The sequence below is a fragment of the Danio rerio genome, chromosome 19 (genome assembly GCF_052040795.2).
Source record: "Danio rerio strain M-AB ecotype USA chromosome 19, GRCz13ab, whole genome shotgun sequence".
In the NCBI taxonomy this organism is placed as follows: Eukaryota; Metazoa; Chordata; class Actinopteri; order Cypriniformes; family Danionidae; genus Danio; species Danio rerio.
This window is the reverse complement of record NC_141039.2, coordinates 6,255,369-6,271,790: the sequence shown is the minus strand read 5'-3', so window position 1 is coordinate 6,271,790 and position 16,422 is coordinate 6,255,369. Positions and strand designations below refer to the sequence as shown.

The 16,422-nt window shown below is 36.0% G+C and overlaps 1 protein-coding gene across 4 annotated transcripts in view; it reads right to left on the bottom strand.

Annotated features, from left to right (window-relative positions):
- si:dkeyp-113d7.10 overlaps nucleotides 1-11,684 on the bottom strand; it is a 28,381-nt gene extending 16,697 nt beyond the window's left edge. For 2 of the 4 annotated variants that reach the window (XM_087295311.1, XM_087295309.1), the window contains exons 1-4: nucleotides 11,225-11,684; nucleotides 3,414-3,725; nucleotides 1,044-1,361; nucleotides 724-813 (exon numbers count right to left, since the gene is read on the bottom strand). In XM_087295311.1, coding sequence (XP_087151437.1) covers nucleotides 724-813; nucleotides 1,044-1,361; nucleotides 3,414-3,725; nucleotides 11,225-11,558 — 1,054 coding nt within the window. In that variant the 5' untranslated portion in view covers nucleotides 11,559-11,684. The remainder of the gene's footprint in view (nucleotides 1-723; nucleotides 814-1,043; nucleotides 1,362-3,413; nucleotides 3,726-11,224) is intronic. The other 2 variants (XM_087295312.1, XM_087295310.1) reach the window with 1 other exon arrangement.
- Nucleotides 11,685-16,422: the final 4,738 nt, after the last annotated feature.

The window sequence follows — 16,422 nt, the reverse complement described above, 5'->3', positions numbered from 1 at the left end:
TACAAGTGCACTGCGCCTGAGCCCGAGTGAACCGCGCTCTGGCACACCTTTTTCAACCGGGGCAGGCCCGGCCAACTGAACCACACCTCAGTCCGATTCAGAGGACTCACACTTCTCAAACGATCCGGTAAAGGCACCTGGGCATGGTTCGGATAGCATAGTGTGAGTGCGCCCTAATTCAACAAGAGGTAACATGTGGAACACAACAAACAAACTGGCCTGACAGACGGCCTGATCCTGCCCAATTGATAATTTTTAAGTCACGTGAACTGTGCCAAGACTGTAATGGCACCTACACTGGGATCTCCACAGAAATGCAGCACAATCTGATCATATTTCTATCTGTTTTAAGCTATGAATATTTGGATCACATTTCAACAGACCCGAGATATGCCCACAAACTGCAAATTGTGGGCACTTGAGATCCATGTACTGCACCCACATCCATTTTTCAGTCATTTAAAACACTCATATCTCTGTCAGAGCTCCCATTCTTATAACTTACGTTATCTTCTGGATATTTCTCAGCGATGTAGTCATTGGTGATGGCGTTATAGCACGTAAGTGTCTGCTCTTATATTTGCCGTCGATTTCTTATGGATATTTGATGGTAGGGAAATCTCTTTTGCTATTTATACTATGCATTTCAATTTACTCTTTAATTGCACTGATTGACCTGCAAATAAGAATAGAAAGTGTATAAAAAAAAAAACTGACAGGTACCATGGATTGCTATTGTTGGGTCACCGATGCTACCATTCGGCACAAATCCGTAAATGTCTCCTTTCTTGATGTTCTGTCTCTGAAGAAATTCTGTAGAAGCACAAATTAGGTGTGTCTCCTTGCCGGTTATTAATGTTAAACCATATTGTACAACAAATATCCAGCATTTTGGCTGAAAAAAAGAGAAATTACTCAGCCTGTGACTTGGCGGTCCGTGAGAGATACTAATGTTTTGCCCGCCAGGGGGGCATTCTTATGATGTGACAACACATGAAAACTGGTGTGACCCGTTATTTGATCATCAACATAGCACAGCCTACCTGTGGAGCTGACGACAGGAACGCCTTGGGCTTCAGAGGATAAAGACAGAACCTCCATATCGTCTGCCTGCAACCAAGGCGGCTGCCCCACCTCAAGCTCCAGCCTCCTTTGAGTGGCCAGGCAAGATGGCATGAGCGTCTCCCGAATAAGACTGTCCATGTCAGTCATGGGGCCCGAGCTCAGGCCGGTGTGCTGCTCCTTACTAGTGGTGACCTCTTTGATTTGCCAGAGGTCACTGCACCACTTCTGCCCAAAGACTTTATCTAGGATAGGCACCCAGTCCTGAGCCACTGCAATGACCGTTTGCTTGTCTGGTTCTGATGGAAACAAATAGTACAGTTAAAGTCAGAATTATTAGTTCTCCTGAAATATTAGCAAATTGATTTCAAGTTGAAATAAATGAATAGCTCAAAAACAAGAGAATATTTCAGCACAGAGGTCTACCAGGCATTATCTGACAGAATACAAAACTTAAAGACTGTTTAATATTAGCAGTCTTGGGACAAATTGTTGGCCAGTTCTGCTTTGTTTTTACATAATAGCCTAAAAATAGAATTCTGAATGAAACTCAAAGAACAGATGGGAAGAAATAAAGCGTTTTTCCCCCGTCTGTGGAACAATAAACCCATGCTTGCCAATACAACACACCAATAAAAGTGGAAATTAAGTTTCATACTGTTTTAAAAGGCTGAAAAGTCCCCATCTTAGCAATTTCTCTTTCACATATTCAAATTAAGTCATTGTCATTAGACTATTTTAAGCACATACATGCTTCCAACGCAAATTGCAAGCACCTTCTCATAAAAGCCTACCGGAAGTGATTTCTGTCAAAGACAAACTGGCAGTGAATTGGATTTGATTTAAAAGATGTTTGTGTATATTTTTACTGCTCATGATAGCTGCAACTCACAGAATCACTATCAAATAACAGAGAACACCTCTATGTCCAGCCTAAAATCCCATCAAAACATAGAAACATTATGAACTTAATTCTGAGGCTATTTAGGTTGCTGGTAAAAAAAGCCATATAAAAAAAGCCAGTTGAATCTTTAAAATCAAAGCAATTTGACTGAAAGATGTGGAGGTACACTATATAAACGCCACTGGGACAGCGACTTGATTTTCATTATTCTTTTAGTGTAGGTAGTTGTGGCGCTGGTGTACTCCAATTTTAAAGAAACTGACTGAATAAGAAGTTTTATCCCTGAATATTTTTATCTGGGCGCCAGGTAGATATAAATCAACCAAATGGAGTACAAAAAATATAAAATATTTGTTCTGAGGGTATTTGCAAGACCAGCCAAACACAAAATAAACCAAAATAAAACACAAATAAAGGCTCAAAGTAGAACTCTCATTAAAGTCCACACAAACAATGTTGAGACTGAAAGGTTTACTCTTTAAAAAAAACACATGGTCACAGTCTTTGGAGAATTTACAGACTTTAACACTTTTTAATTGTCGAAAAACTAATCGTAATAGTCTCAGGGTGGAACAAACAGAAAAAAAAAAAAAACTTCAAACTAAATTTTAACTGGAACTCAGCAGTTCAAACAATGTATCACTTAATAATTTTTCCCTTTAAAGTAGTAAAAGTAATTGCCAGGGAAAACAGAAGCAGACAGCAAATGCTATTTATGAATAAATGAAATAACAACATTCCCAGCAGACATATTTGATCAGGAGCAATTTTATCTAACTTGAATCCAGAGGTTTTTCTTTTCTTTGTGAAAATAATTTTATTCAGCAAGGGTGTATTAAATTGATTAAAAGTGACACTAATGACTGCTATTACTACTACATAGCATATTAGAATGATTTCTAAAGGATCACGTGACAGTAAATGATGCTGAAATTTCAGCTTTGCATCCCAGGAATACATTACATTTATTTAGATGACAAAAGAAAGCAGTTATGTCAAGTAATTATGTCAAGTAAATTGTAATTATTTAAAATTTGAGCTGGGCAATGATTATTTGCACGTTATAAGTGGTTGTATTACATGGAGTGGTTGTGTAATAACGATGGAATGACACAAGGAAAAAGTGCTGAACTACTGAAATGTATTTAATACTTGATATAAAAGGCTTTTTTGGTGAGGCCAGCTTAAAGATGCCTCTCATATGAAGAATGAAGTCACGTGAATTGCTCAGGTGTGATTTTTTCACAGACTTCACAAACTTTTATTTTGGATGCAAATAATCATTGCCCAGCACTTTTTAAAAGAAGCTATATTACTATTTTACAGCATGTTTAACTAAAATGCTGCACCTGTGAAAAAAAACTCTTCAAAACTTCCCGACCTTTAACTCTTAAACTGTAGTTTACGTACATTCTTAATATCGAACATTAGAGAAGACTGTTTGTACCGTTGGTGGATTCAGTCTGCTCCTTTTCCCACTCTTTTTTGGGCGATTGGTCCTGGAGGCTTTTCGACTCTTGCTTTTCCACTTTGGAACTGCTCGGAGAAGCAGAGTCATTATCCTGATCTTCCGTTTCCACAGTAACAGCCTTATTGTCCTCCACTACTTTCTTGTCCTGTAGCTGTTCTTTCAAGGTGTGGTTTTCCCGCTCTTTCTTGGTGAACTCCAAGAGCAGGTCGTCGAAACTGTCCTCCACAATTTTGGTCAGCTCACGAACTGCGAATTCCAGCACGTGCTCCATGACGGATTTCAACTGACCTTGAAATGGAGACAAAACAGCGAACATTATGATACATTTACTCCGTGAAAAAAGCCATCTGTCTATTTCTTGTGACAAAAACAGGTGGTTATTGCCTGGAGGAGCTCTAATCTCTTTTTCTGCACTGCTGTGGCAAACTGCACAAAATAAGACGGCTGGATGACATTTATGAGAATCACACCAATTTGCTTCGCTCTTTACTTTCAGCGAGAAAAGTTCAGATTTAAAGCCTCAATTACGCTATGTCAAGATGTGAAGCAATCGAAGAAAAATGCCACTATGGATGTGTTCCTCTTGATGGAGAGATGGAGCAGGTGCTGCTGTTACAGTGTATATTTTAAGCCTGGCCTATATTGCAACATTCATCCATTCATTTTCCTTCAGCTTAGTCCCTTATTTATCAGGGGTCGCCACAGTGGAATGAACCGCCAATTATCCCAGCATTTTTCACGCAGCGGATGCCCTTCCAGCCACAACCCAGTACTGCGAAACACCCATACACTCTCACATTCACATGAATTCACACTCATATACTGCGGCCAATTTAATTTATTTAATTCACCTATGGTGCATGTGCTTGAACTGTGGGGGAAACTAGAGGAAACCAAGAGAGAACATACAAACTCCACACAGAAATGCCAACTGGCCCAGCCGGGACTTGAACCAGAGACCTACTTGCTATGAGGCGACAGTGCTAACCACTGAACCACAGTGACAATGCAATATTAATGTTTTAATACTTATGATTATCAAATAAGCGATTTTCAAAATGGGGTTTGTGGACTATGAAGATTGAATTGAGTTCCTTTTTACGATGATAATAGATTATTGCATGGTACATAAATAATATTTCCAGAAAAAAATAAAAGGAGTTTCTGTTAAGGTTTTTTTTTAGCTCAGACAACATTTTTCAGTGATCAAATAAATTCAAGCCAAAAGTTTTTTTTTTTATTCTAAAGATGCGAATTACACTTATGCGTAAAACTGAAATAGTGTTTTTGTGAATAAAGCATCATATCCAATGAGACAAACAACAAATTGATGTCAAATTTTTACAAATGTCAAATTTTGAGAAGCCACTGTGGAACTATTTTTCTTATGTAATAAATAACTTGTGCATGAAGGACAAAAATGAAACCATGAAAGAGCGGTGGCTTTTCGAAGTGCATTCTAAATATTCGTAAAATAGCGGCTTCCTGTATTTTGTGATTGATGTTTTTATTTTTACCTATTTATTTATGCTTTCGAATTGCATTATGGAACCTTGTTCTTTCTAACAATTTTTAACATTGAAAATTTTGAAAAAGTGATTTTTATTAACATTAATAGTTGAAAGTGATATATTGTCTAGGGCTGGAGTTGTATATTACGCTACAAAACTGTAATAAACAGCCAGTACATTTTCTGTTATTTTACAAACTTATTTCTCTATCTCTATATATTATTTTGTATACATTAATTCAAACTACTAAAATGCCAATAAAAAATTACTTTGTTAGACTGTACAGTTGAATTTTCAACGTCAAAAGTCGACAGAGATCATTACACAACCTTAAATAAGTGGAAAACACTTGTGAATTCCAAAATATTGAAACACCCAAGAGATATTTTACAGTGTGGAAGGTTATAACAGACGACAGACACTAACTGAAAGATTTTAGAATGACCAAAACAACATTAATGCCATCTATAATGCAATGCAAAATGCCATCCAGTTGAGTCTTTTTTTTTTGTCATCACATGATCAGTAAAACAAAAATTACATGCAATTTTTGATGTGTAGCTGGACTTCATTCAGAAAAAGTGTTTCCATCATAGTTTGTCCACTTTTTCTTATCAGATAAAAATGTTTATTTTACTCGGTTGTCCTCATACAAGTTTATGCACATTTTCAAAATGTATTTTTAATCTTAGCACTCCTTCCTGTGTTTTTTTTTCTCTTTAAATAGTTCCCAAATTAAGGATTTTTTCACAGTATTTACTATAATATTTTTTCTTCTGGAGAAAGTCTCATTTGTTTTATTTCGGCAAGAATAAAAAGCAGTTTTAAACTTTTAAAAAAACATTTTACGGTCAATATTATTAGGCCCCTTTGTTCTTTTTTGATTGTCGACAGATTAAACCATCATTATACAATGATTTGCCAAATTACCGAACAGAAGTTGGGAAAAAAATAAACAGGGGGCTAATAACTCTGACTTCAACTAATATATAGACTCCAAAATGTGAATAGATATAGGTGAATGGAAACATAGCTAAAGGCACTTTGAAAAAAAATAAAGGCAAACATAATTGAACCTGTGCAACACCTAACAATGCACCTAAGATACTGGCCAGAGGGTGAAGAAAGCTTTTTTTAATTTTTATTTATTTATGTCTAAACAATGCCTTCAAGTTTAAATGTTTAGAATCCAAAATCTGGGGAGAGGAGGAATCGTAGCTAATCCCTCAGTAATTTCCTCAGCACTTCAGCTTGTGCCAGTCTTTGGCATGAAATCAAATGGGAAGCAAGTACTGCAGGTCTGAATTTTGAGTTAGACGCAATCTTGTACCTTGTATAAAATGTACCTCCCTGCAGCAGCGAGGCCTTTAAAATGCACAGCATGCAGTCCACTCCATTCCTCACTGACTGTATGGAGCCCATTTTGAGCCAAATCTAAAAACTCCACCAAATGCTTTACTTTAGAGCAAATTGTGCATGTTATATTACCAAGTGTCACATACATATACATTTGAAGTCAGAATTATTAGCCCTCCAAAATTATTAGCCCCCTGTATATTTGTTTAACTGAAAGAGGTTTTTTTTTAACACTGATTCTTACTTGCTCAGTTAAACATAATTTGGGAAATATTTAAAAAAGCATCTGCAAATGCATATATATAGGTTTTATTGGGATATACATACTGCAAACAATTATGATATATGATTCCTGCAGCAGTTAATAATAAAAAATGTGTGATAAGATTTTTTTAATAAACTCTTGGCTATTTTCCACCCTAACTGACACTAATGCTTAAAATGCGCAGTACTGTCTAGACAACATGAAATGACATTCATGACCCATTTTACTTTAGTAAAATGATGAACTGCAGAGTGAAATGGGATATTCAATGAAAAGAATTGTAGGGCATAACTTGACTGTCCTCTGGCAATTGAATAGATCATGAATCATACAGAGGAGAGGCTGAAAGGCGCTTCATCACATCCATCAAAAAAAAAAAGAGTAGTTTCAGGAGCTTTTATTTTCATGGAGTAATGTGCATTAATGAATCATTGACGAGCATTAAAAAGTGCATTAAAAATCTATTTGATTTCATTTCCAATGCTCAAAAAAATAAAAAAAATAAATTGGTTTCTTTCTGGCAGACCAACATTTTAACCGGTACAACCACAAAAATATCTATACGAAATATTAGACTGGGGACGATAACCGGTTTCAAGGTTTACCGCGGTTTGGAAAAGTCAAGGTTTTAAAATGGCTAACATTTTCTGTAATACCGTTCCTAAGGTATAAGTAAGGGTATTTAATGTGTTTTCTAAAAGTGTTGTATAGAAATCTGTATTTTGTGAAAACAACGAAGAGACCAGAATTATTTAGCCAAAATGTTATAAATTAGGGATGCTCCAATCGATCGACCGAAGATCGATATCAGCTAGGGTTGCATGGTTTACCGGGACTATTGTAGTATCGCGATACTATAGTTCCAAATGACTGCCGATGCCTCTTTAGTTTGTAAATGCTAGTGTCATCTTTACTGGTTTATCTACAACATATGATGTTGCATGTGCAAAAGTCACTAAAATGCTCACACGTTTGTGCAACAATAGGACATTTTATTTTAATAGTCTGTGGAGCCCTTTAAGGTTGTAAAACTGTAGAATTCGTGCTTTGTGCATTATACAGCTTAAAGCATCATAATTGGTACTCAATATAGGCCGATCTTCATGACAAAGAACTTTAGGCCGATCATCATGACAAGGAACTGGTACTCTGTATCGGCTTCGAAAATCTAGTTTGGAGCATCCCTATTAAAAATGTTTCCTAAAATAAAACGAGAAAAAATGAGAAAAAAATGAGTCTTTTTTTTTTACCCAGACATTTAAAAATAACTTATTTTAGAGCATTGATCACAATACTGTGATATTTTTATCCAAGATTATCAAACTGTCAGAAGTTAGAACTTATACCAGCACATGGCTACATAATATCTACAATTGACTACATAATTGAAGTCAAAATGATTTGCTCTACTATGAAGTTTTCGTCATTTCCCAAATGATGTTTAACAGACCAAGGAATTTTTTCACAGTATTTCTTATAATATTTTTTCTTCTGGAGAAAGTATTATTTGTTTTATTTTGGCTAGAATAAAAGCTGTTTTAAGGTCAATATTATTAGCCCCCTTAAGTAATATATTTTTCAATTGTCAACAAAACAAACCATCATAATACAATGACTTGCCTAATTAACATAGTAAAGCCTTTAAATGTCACTTTAAGCTAAATACAAGTGTCTTGAAAAATATCTAGTCAAATATTATATACTGACATCATGGCAAAGATAAAAGAAATCAGTTATTACATATTAGTTATTAAAACTATTGTTTTTAGAAATGTGTTATTATAAAAATATAATTTCTCCTAATCTTAAATTGTGGGGGAAAAATTAAAGGAATTAAAATTTAACAGGAAATTATGTTAAATTTAATATAATTTACATATACAGTATATGTTCATCTACAGAAAATTTGCAAGAAGCTGTAAATGTGATTAAATGAATAAACTAAAGGGAAAACGACAGCACGTAATCCAAATTTTAAGTCTGCAAAATTTGTTCAACGGCATCATGTTCTTTTTACAAACATAAATTGTACATAATAACTCAATTTTATTCATATTAAATGCAAAACTAAAAATAAAAAAATTGACTTTTCTATGATGCTTTTTAATGCATGTGTTTAACCTAGCTTAAAGGTCATGCAATGATGTGTCTATCCTCTATTGGTCACACAGCTTCACGTGATAACAATTCACAGCTCACCACACAGGAATGCAACGAAATGTGGAATTTTTTCACATGAGCTTGCAATTGCACTCTTCTGCATTCACGTGTGTATGAATGGAAGTCAACAGAACAAAAGGTGTAGTGTGACCACCCCTTCAGCTGCATAAAAAACAATACAAACGTTAAATCTGCAGGACTGCAGCGTTGCAATTTTGAATGTTGTGCTGATTTGCGTTTTTTAAGAAAGACGTCACAGAATACACGTCATACAAGGACTAGGTCAAGCAGAGCTCAAGGAAATTTGGTTAACCCAAAATCTAGTGTTGTAGTGAATGTGATACATTAGGGGGAGGTTTTTTTTGTTTGCAAGCCATCAACAGTGGCAATGCAACAGTGGTCTCAAATGACCTGAAACTCTCCCGCTGGCTCTAGGTCAGTAGGACATCCTTACTCTTCAGCCCAGATGTTACCTTCAAGAACACTGCAGGATTAAATAGAGATTAACCCATTCAACACTGCGCAAATACAATTCCTTAGACTCTATTGGTGTATCTAAACAAAACCATGAAGTTCATATCTGAAAAAGAAAGACTTTGCATGCATTTCCAAGCCATGTTGACGTGTAAAGCGGATCACTGGTCTCCTTTGTTATTTGGCTGCAGTATCTGCTTATGTAGGATGAAAGCTCCCAAGATACTCCCCCCCCCCCTCAAACCCCAACCATAGATACCCTCCGCAGGGTTTGGTAGGTGTGGCTTCCTCCAGCCACCATCATTGGCTAAAATGTAATGCAAAGGCACCCTCCCCATGGCTACCGTCACCGCAGTATGAAAAGCAGCGCTAAGGAGCAGCTCAACGACAGTAGCGTCATCACCCCAACCAGCCACTGGCTGCAGTCATAACAAGTCAGCCATACTCAAACATCAAACTGTCTCTGTATACATGCCTCAACAGGCCTGAATACTGCTGACTAAGATTCATTTCACAGGCAAGACATCAAAAACTTCCTTCAATCAGATGATTCTCTTCAACAAAAGACATAACATTCTGCCTGAGACAATGTCTTGTTTTTCTGCAGCACGATTATGCAAAATTGCACACTTCCTCTGGTGTAGTGGAAATATTTTGGGCTATTGTTCTCTATTTCTCACACAATCTACACTGTAAAAGCACTATAGATACAAAAGATTAACTGAATTGAATTAAGCTTAATTACAAACTCAAATTTAGTACAATAATTAGTTATACTTGCAAATAAAATCACTGAAATGTGATTAGCTGCTCATAATTGTAACTAACTAGTATAATCAGGGTATATACAGGAATTCGAGAGTGAAATTCAATACCTTAAAAGACCCTTTTCATATATTTTAAGACCTCATCGCCACTTTAGGTTTCAACCAGTAAAATTGGGGACAACTTACAGTAAAGTAGGTGGTGCCTAAAGAAAAGCAGGAATAACAGTGTTGTCTTAGTTACAACAGTACACAAAGCAATGTGATGTCAAATCTAGCAGGATTTTAGGGATTTCATAAACTGCACAGCTTAAATTTGCCTACAAAAGATTTATTTCTGTACTTTTCAGGTACTGATCATGTTCTTGATCTTATTATTAACGTTTTTGTGTTACATTGTACATTTTATACACAAAAATTAGTTCCTAAGACAATACCTAGACTTAATATTTTCCATGCTAAAATGTATTAATCGTTGAATCTCTTAAATTTATTAAGAATAATGCATTTCTTAAAGCTTATGATAATCTTTTTCTTAATGATTGAGGCTTTGTAAATATATTTTTCTCTCTTTCCTAACATTTGTTAGTTTTTTTTTCTCTTCAATGCAGTGATGCATTTAATTATATATATATATAATAATTTAAATAAATTAAATATATATAATTTAAAAACCACACACAGCACTACATAATTGGCAGATTAAATTAAGGCAAACTTTGTCATACATCTAGAAGTTGTATAATGCAAAACTATACAAAATGTAAGACAATGTAAAACAGCATTTAAGACTTTTTAAGGGCCTTAAATTTCTCTGAAATGCCTGAAATCCCTGCATGCCTTTCTTACAAGTCTAAGGTCATAACTTGGTGCAAGGTGATGGACCATCTAAGACCATCAGAAAAACAGCTTAATTTGGGTTTTGAGAACATGATGACTGGTCAACCACATAAAAAACATCCAATACTATCTAAAACTGGATTTTCCCATAGTCGGGGTTTACTGCAGGGTCATTAGTGCCATGCTTCTGAAACAAATGTGCGTTGAACCACCAATCATGAAACCGAAATGCATGGGTCTAAGTTTATTATGACTTCCTCCTTCCGTTCAAAATGGTGTTTACCCTTGTTTTTAGAAACCTCGTCACTGCGCAGCAAGCCATCGAGGCAGACCTGTATCGCGAAGATGGGCGCTTCAATGAAAGATTCATCCTACAGGATTCAATATTAAGCACACCTTACACTCAAATAACCTTACCAACTGCTCGCTCTTTCTGTTCACGCCTGAGCGTCTCAGACTGAACGCCACATTCAGGGCTCCGACTGGGGGTGTGTTGCTTTGTTCCATCATTCGTGTTTGTTTTCCCTTTAGCCGCATTGCTTTTCCCGTTACCGCCGTATGCTTGCTCCCGAGACTGCAGGGTCGCCCTCAAACGCTGATTTTCCTGCTCTTTGGTGGCCGTTTCCAATAGCATTGAATTCAAAGTGGCCCCAACAGTCTTGGTGATTTCCTGAACGGCGAGCTGCACTACCTGCTCCAGTGCGGACTCCAGCTGACCTTGGAAAAACGAAATGTACAGGGCACCGTTCATGTTTACGACCGCTCCGTTGGAAGACCTCTTTCATTCTTCCTCTTCCCACCTCCCAAAATAGTGTTAAACATGCAGAAGTCCCCCCAGAACAACTGCTTAGAAACGAACAGTCACCCCTTTCTCGCCTGAAACACGTCGTGGATGTATACACCCCTCAGTCTGCTGTACCGTAGTGCACCTCAAAAAGTCGCATTGGGAGTCTGAATAGACTGCAAGCACATCTTCCCTCGCGCCATTTTGCCCTAAATATGAAAGCGTCTTGCGGACCTAACCTATAGTAAAACATTAGCAAACAACAAGCGAATATTTTCCTTAACGGTCAATAACCGTCGTTCAGCGCAGCTGTTTGAATGTTTGAGTAACTGACATGTTGTAGCTTTCAAATTAATGGCGCGTAACTGACCCCATTTGTTCAACACACTTTTGTTTTACTGTGTAATAGTAGCTATTATTTCTATTTTATAATATCCTGTTTTTGTTAAGGGTGTTATTTAAAATACCCCTTCCAAATGACTGCCTCTGATAACAAACAGTTTTTCGCGCGCTCTTCTACTTTGAATGTGGTAAAACGGCCGCTGCATGATCTAAGAGGAAGGCGGGGCGAGTATCATGGTAGATTACAGATTCAAATGTGTGGTGTGTCGTGTGGCGCGTTGATATTGAGCTGCAGCGTGTATATGTTAAGATAAATATAGCGTTGGGTGCATTTGAAACATTTAAATGGATTGTTTAAAACGACCATACGTGCAGTTAAGATTATTTATGTATTTATTTATCAAACTGACCACACCCAGAAATCAGAGAAAGGGGTTTGACTGCAGTAGAACTTTTAACAAACAACATTATGCAATGGTATATGGGTCAAAGACAAGATGATTTCATAAACATAAAAAGCATCAAATAGTGTCAACATTAATGTTTCAAACAACTTTTGAGAAAATAAGATGCCAATATGAGTGAAATAATGGTTTAATCTTCAAAATCAAGATCTTCCCAGATCTTTAAATAGACATAAAATGTCAAGTTATAAATATATTTGTTTCCTGGCAAGTTGGCATATGGTGTTGGAGGAGCTATATTAAAAGTGTGTTCACACTTGGCAGGTTTGGTTTGATTTAAATTAACCTTGAGACTGATATTTTACTGAGCTTCATTTGCAGAATTGTGAACACCTAAAGTGTGAACACTGGCAACTGAAGCTTAATGTGCACCAAACACAAAACACACACCAAAGTCTGAGTCCACTTAAACAAGCTCTGTTTAGGCATGAACGTGACAAGAAAGATGTCTAAGCGAACCAATAGGAGCTCAAAATGGCGCACAAAAGATGTGACCATAAACAGGACAAAATACTCCTGTATATTATATTTACACACAACAATACTCAAGCAAATATATTCATAACTTGGTATTTTTATGTTCATTCAAAGATCTGTGAATATGATGCTTTATACGTTTATGAAACCATCATGTTTTTGATCATATACCATCTGATTTTTGTCATCATAGTCTCAATGTTGGTCTTTTTTGGTTTGGACAAATAAGGGACTTTACCCCCCAAAATTCCTTTAAATAGACATAAAATGTCAAGTTATAAATATATTTGTTTCTTGGCAAGTTGGTATATGGTGTTGGATGAGCTATATTAAAAGTGTGTTCACACTTGGCAGGTTTGGTTTGATTTAAATTAACCTTGAGACTGATATTTTACTGAGCTTCATTTGCAGAATTGTGAACACCTAAAGTGTGAACACTGGCAACTGAAGCTTAATGTGCACAAAACACACACCAAAGTCTGAGTCCACTTGAACAAGCTCTGTTTTGGCATGAACGTGACAAGAAAGATGTCTAAGCGAACCAATAGGAGCTCAAAAAGGCACACAAAAGATGTGACCATAAACAGGACAAAATACTCCTGTATATTATATTTATACACAACAATACTCAAGAAAATATATTCATAACTTCATTTAAAGATCTGTGAATATGATGCTTTATATGTTTATAAAACCATCATGTTTTTGATCATATAGCATCTGATTTTTGTCCTCATAGTTACAATATTGGTGCTTTGTGGTTTTGACAAATAAGAGACTTTACTCCCCAAAAATCATTTAAATAGACATAAAATCTCAAGTTATAAATATATTTGTTTCTTGGCAAGTTGGCATATGGTGTTAGCTAAGCTATATTAAAAGTGTGTTCACACTCGGGTTTGATTTGATTAAAATTAACTCTGTCAAGACTGAACTTTTAGTGAGCCTCATTTGCAGAATTGTGAACACCTAAAGTGTGAACACTGGCAACCGAAGCTTAATGTGCACAAAACACAAAAAACACACACCAAAAAAAGTCCAAAAGAGTCCACTTGAACAAGCTCTGTTTAGGCATGAACGTGACAAGAAAGATGTCTAAGCGAACCAATAGGAGCTCAAAATGGCGCACAAAAGATGTGACCATAAACAGGACAAAATACTCTTGTTTATTGTATTTATACACAACAATACATTCCTAACTTGTTTTTTATGTATATTTAAAGATCTATGAATATGATTCTTTATACGTTTATGAAACCATCATGTTTTTGATCATATAGCATCTGATTTTTGTCATAGTCACTTTTTTGGTTAGGACAGCTAAGGGACTTCACTCCCAAAAATTCCTTTAAATAGACATAAAATGTCAAATTATAAAAATATTTGTTTCTGGGCAGGTTGGCATATGGTGTTGGCTGAGCTATATTAAAAGTGTGTTCACACTTTGCAGGTTTGGTTCGATTCAAATGAACTCTGTCGAGAGCCTTTTAGTGAGCCTCAATTGAATAATTGTGAACACCTTAAGTGTAAACACTGGCAACCGAAGGTTAATGTGCACCAAACAATAACGTTTCCAAAAAGATAAGTCTCAGTCCACTCGAACAAGCTCTATACATTTCAGTTAAAGTATGAACATAACAAGAAAGACGTCTGAACGATTCAAAAACAGGACACGATGGCGATCAAGAGACCAAAACAGACCAGAATACTCATGTCTCTTGTATATTATTTTTATACACAACAATACTCAAAACGAATATTCAAAATATTTAAAGATCTAGGAAGATAAAATATTAATATTAATATTAATAGCCTCACAGCAAGAAGTTTGCTGGTTCGAGCCCTGGCTGGATTAGTTGGCATTTCTGTGTGGAGTTTGCATATTCTCACCGTGTTCACGTGGGTTTCCTCTGGGTGCTCCGGTTTCCCCAACAAGTCCAAAAACATGTGCCATAGGTGAATTGGGTAGGCTAAATTGTCCGTAGTGTATGTGTGTGTATGGATGTTTCACAATGATAAGTTGCACCTGGAAGGGCATCCGCTGCGTAAAACATATGCTGGATAAGTTGGCGCTTCATTCCGCTGTGGTGACCCCAGAATAATAAAGGGACTAATTTGACAGTTTGATACAAAATCTGACAAATTGAGTTGATGCAAATTAAGTTTACTAATCCTAAACATATAATCATTTCACCTTTTTATTGTGGGTAAGTTACAATACCAAAAGCCAAAAACACTTTTATTGTTAGATTTTCTTTTTAAAGTTGTGAATAATTGTGATTAACAGTATCTACACCTACACTATAAGAGATTAAACTACAGTACTGAGATTTTCTTAGCACAGAGAAATATGCATTACATTTACTAACTATTAATTTTATTATTATTTTTAAATGTAAAGTGACCAAAACAGATACTTGGCAATGACAAACAGTAAATGCACACCCAGTTTGAGGGGTAGAAAGGTTTTGAGGATTGCAATTGTCCATATAATATACTGTAGCTTAACATGTTTCAGACAGTCCCTACTTTCTGATTGTCAAAAAAATTGAGAGGCTATTGAGGGAGTTTTCCACCCTTAAAAACACCCTCATAAGGATTTTATGTCTAACAGAAACTCTACGTAAATACATCCGCAAGCAATTTTGCGCCCAAGCACTTCAGAACCAAAATGACAAGCACGGATAATCAGAAGAGCCGAATGACATGCTTATTATTTTCCAGGATCTGCCTCTGCCATCATGAACACAGGAATATATTTATAGCCTAATGATACAATAAACACCGCAATATCAATATCCTCCCTTTACACCAAAAATTCATATACAATAACAAACCATCATCTGAGCTACACTTATTCAATTAAGTAAAATAATATGCATGCTTGTAATGCACAAACCACCTAAATCATAATACCCAAATTTACCAAATATTTTCAGTCAGATCCAGTCATCAAGTCTATTTTCAGACCACTGGACCAATTGTTATGACTAAAATTTTTGGTTTTCCTCCATTATGGTGGAAAAAACTGTACAAAAGCACGCACATCCCTCTTAACTGGGTGCTTAGCCAAAACCGCAAAAAGTCTGATGTCTGATGAAGAGCCGGGTGGCTCGAATCGTTACATGCTCCGTGTCAGCCTTTTTAATTTAATTAATTTGTATTTTTGGAGCCTTGGTGTTGCCGCCTTTATTTAACACTCCATTGTGGTGGGACATTTTCTAGTGGAATGTAAATTTTGAACACACACAAATTGATTTTGGGATTTGGTAGGATCAACATTGGTTCCATTGTGCAAATTCTTTGGCAAAGTTATTATCGTTTAAATCAATAAAAGGACATATAAATCATCTGCAAGCATCATGAATCATCATTCACTTTTTGATTTTTCTCGAGCTTCTTCCTGAAAATTTTCTAAAACCTAGCAGTTTGATGCATAGTGGCCAGATATTAATTCGATTTCTTTGATTCATAAATATAGTCTTTAAAAGTGAATCATTATATAATTGTTTGCTTGTTTTAATGTAAAACACGAACTTTCCTGCTAT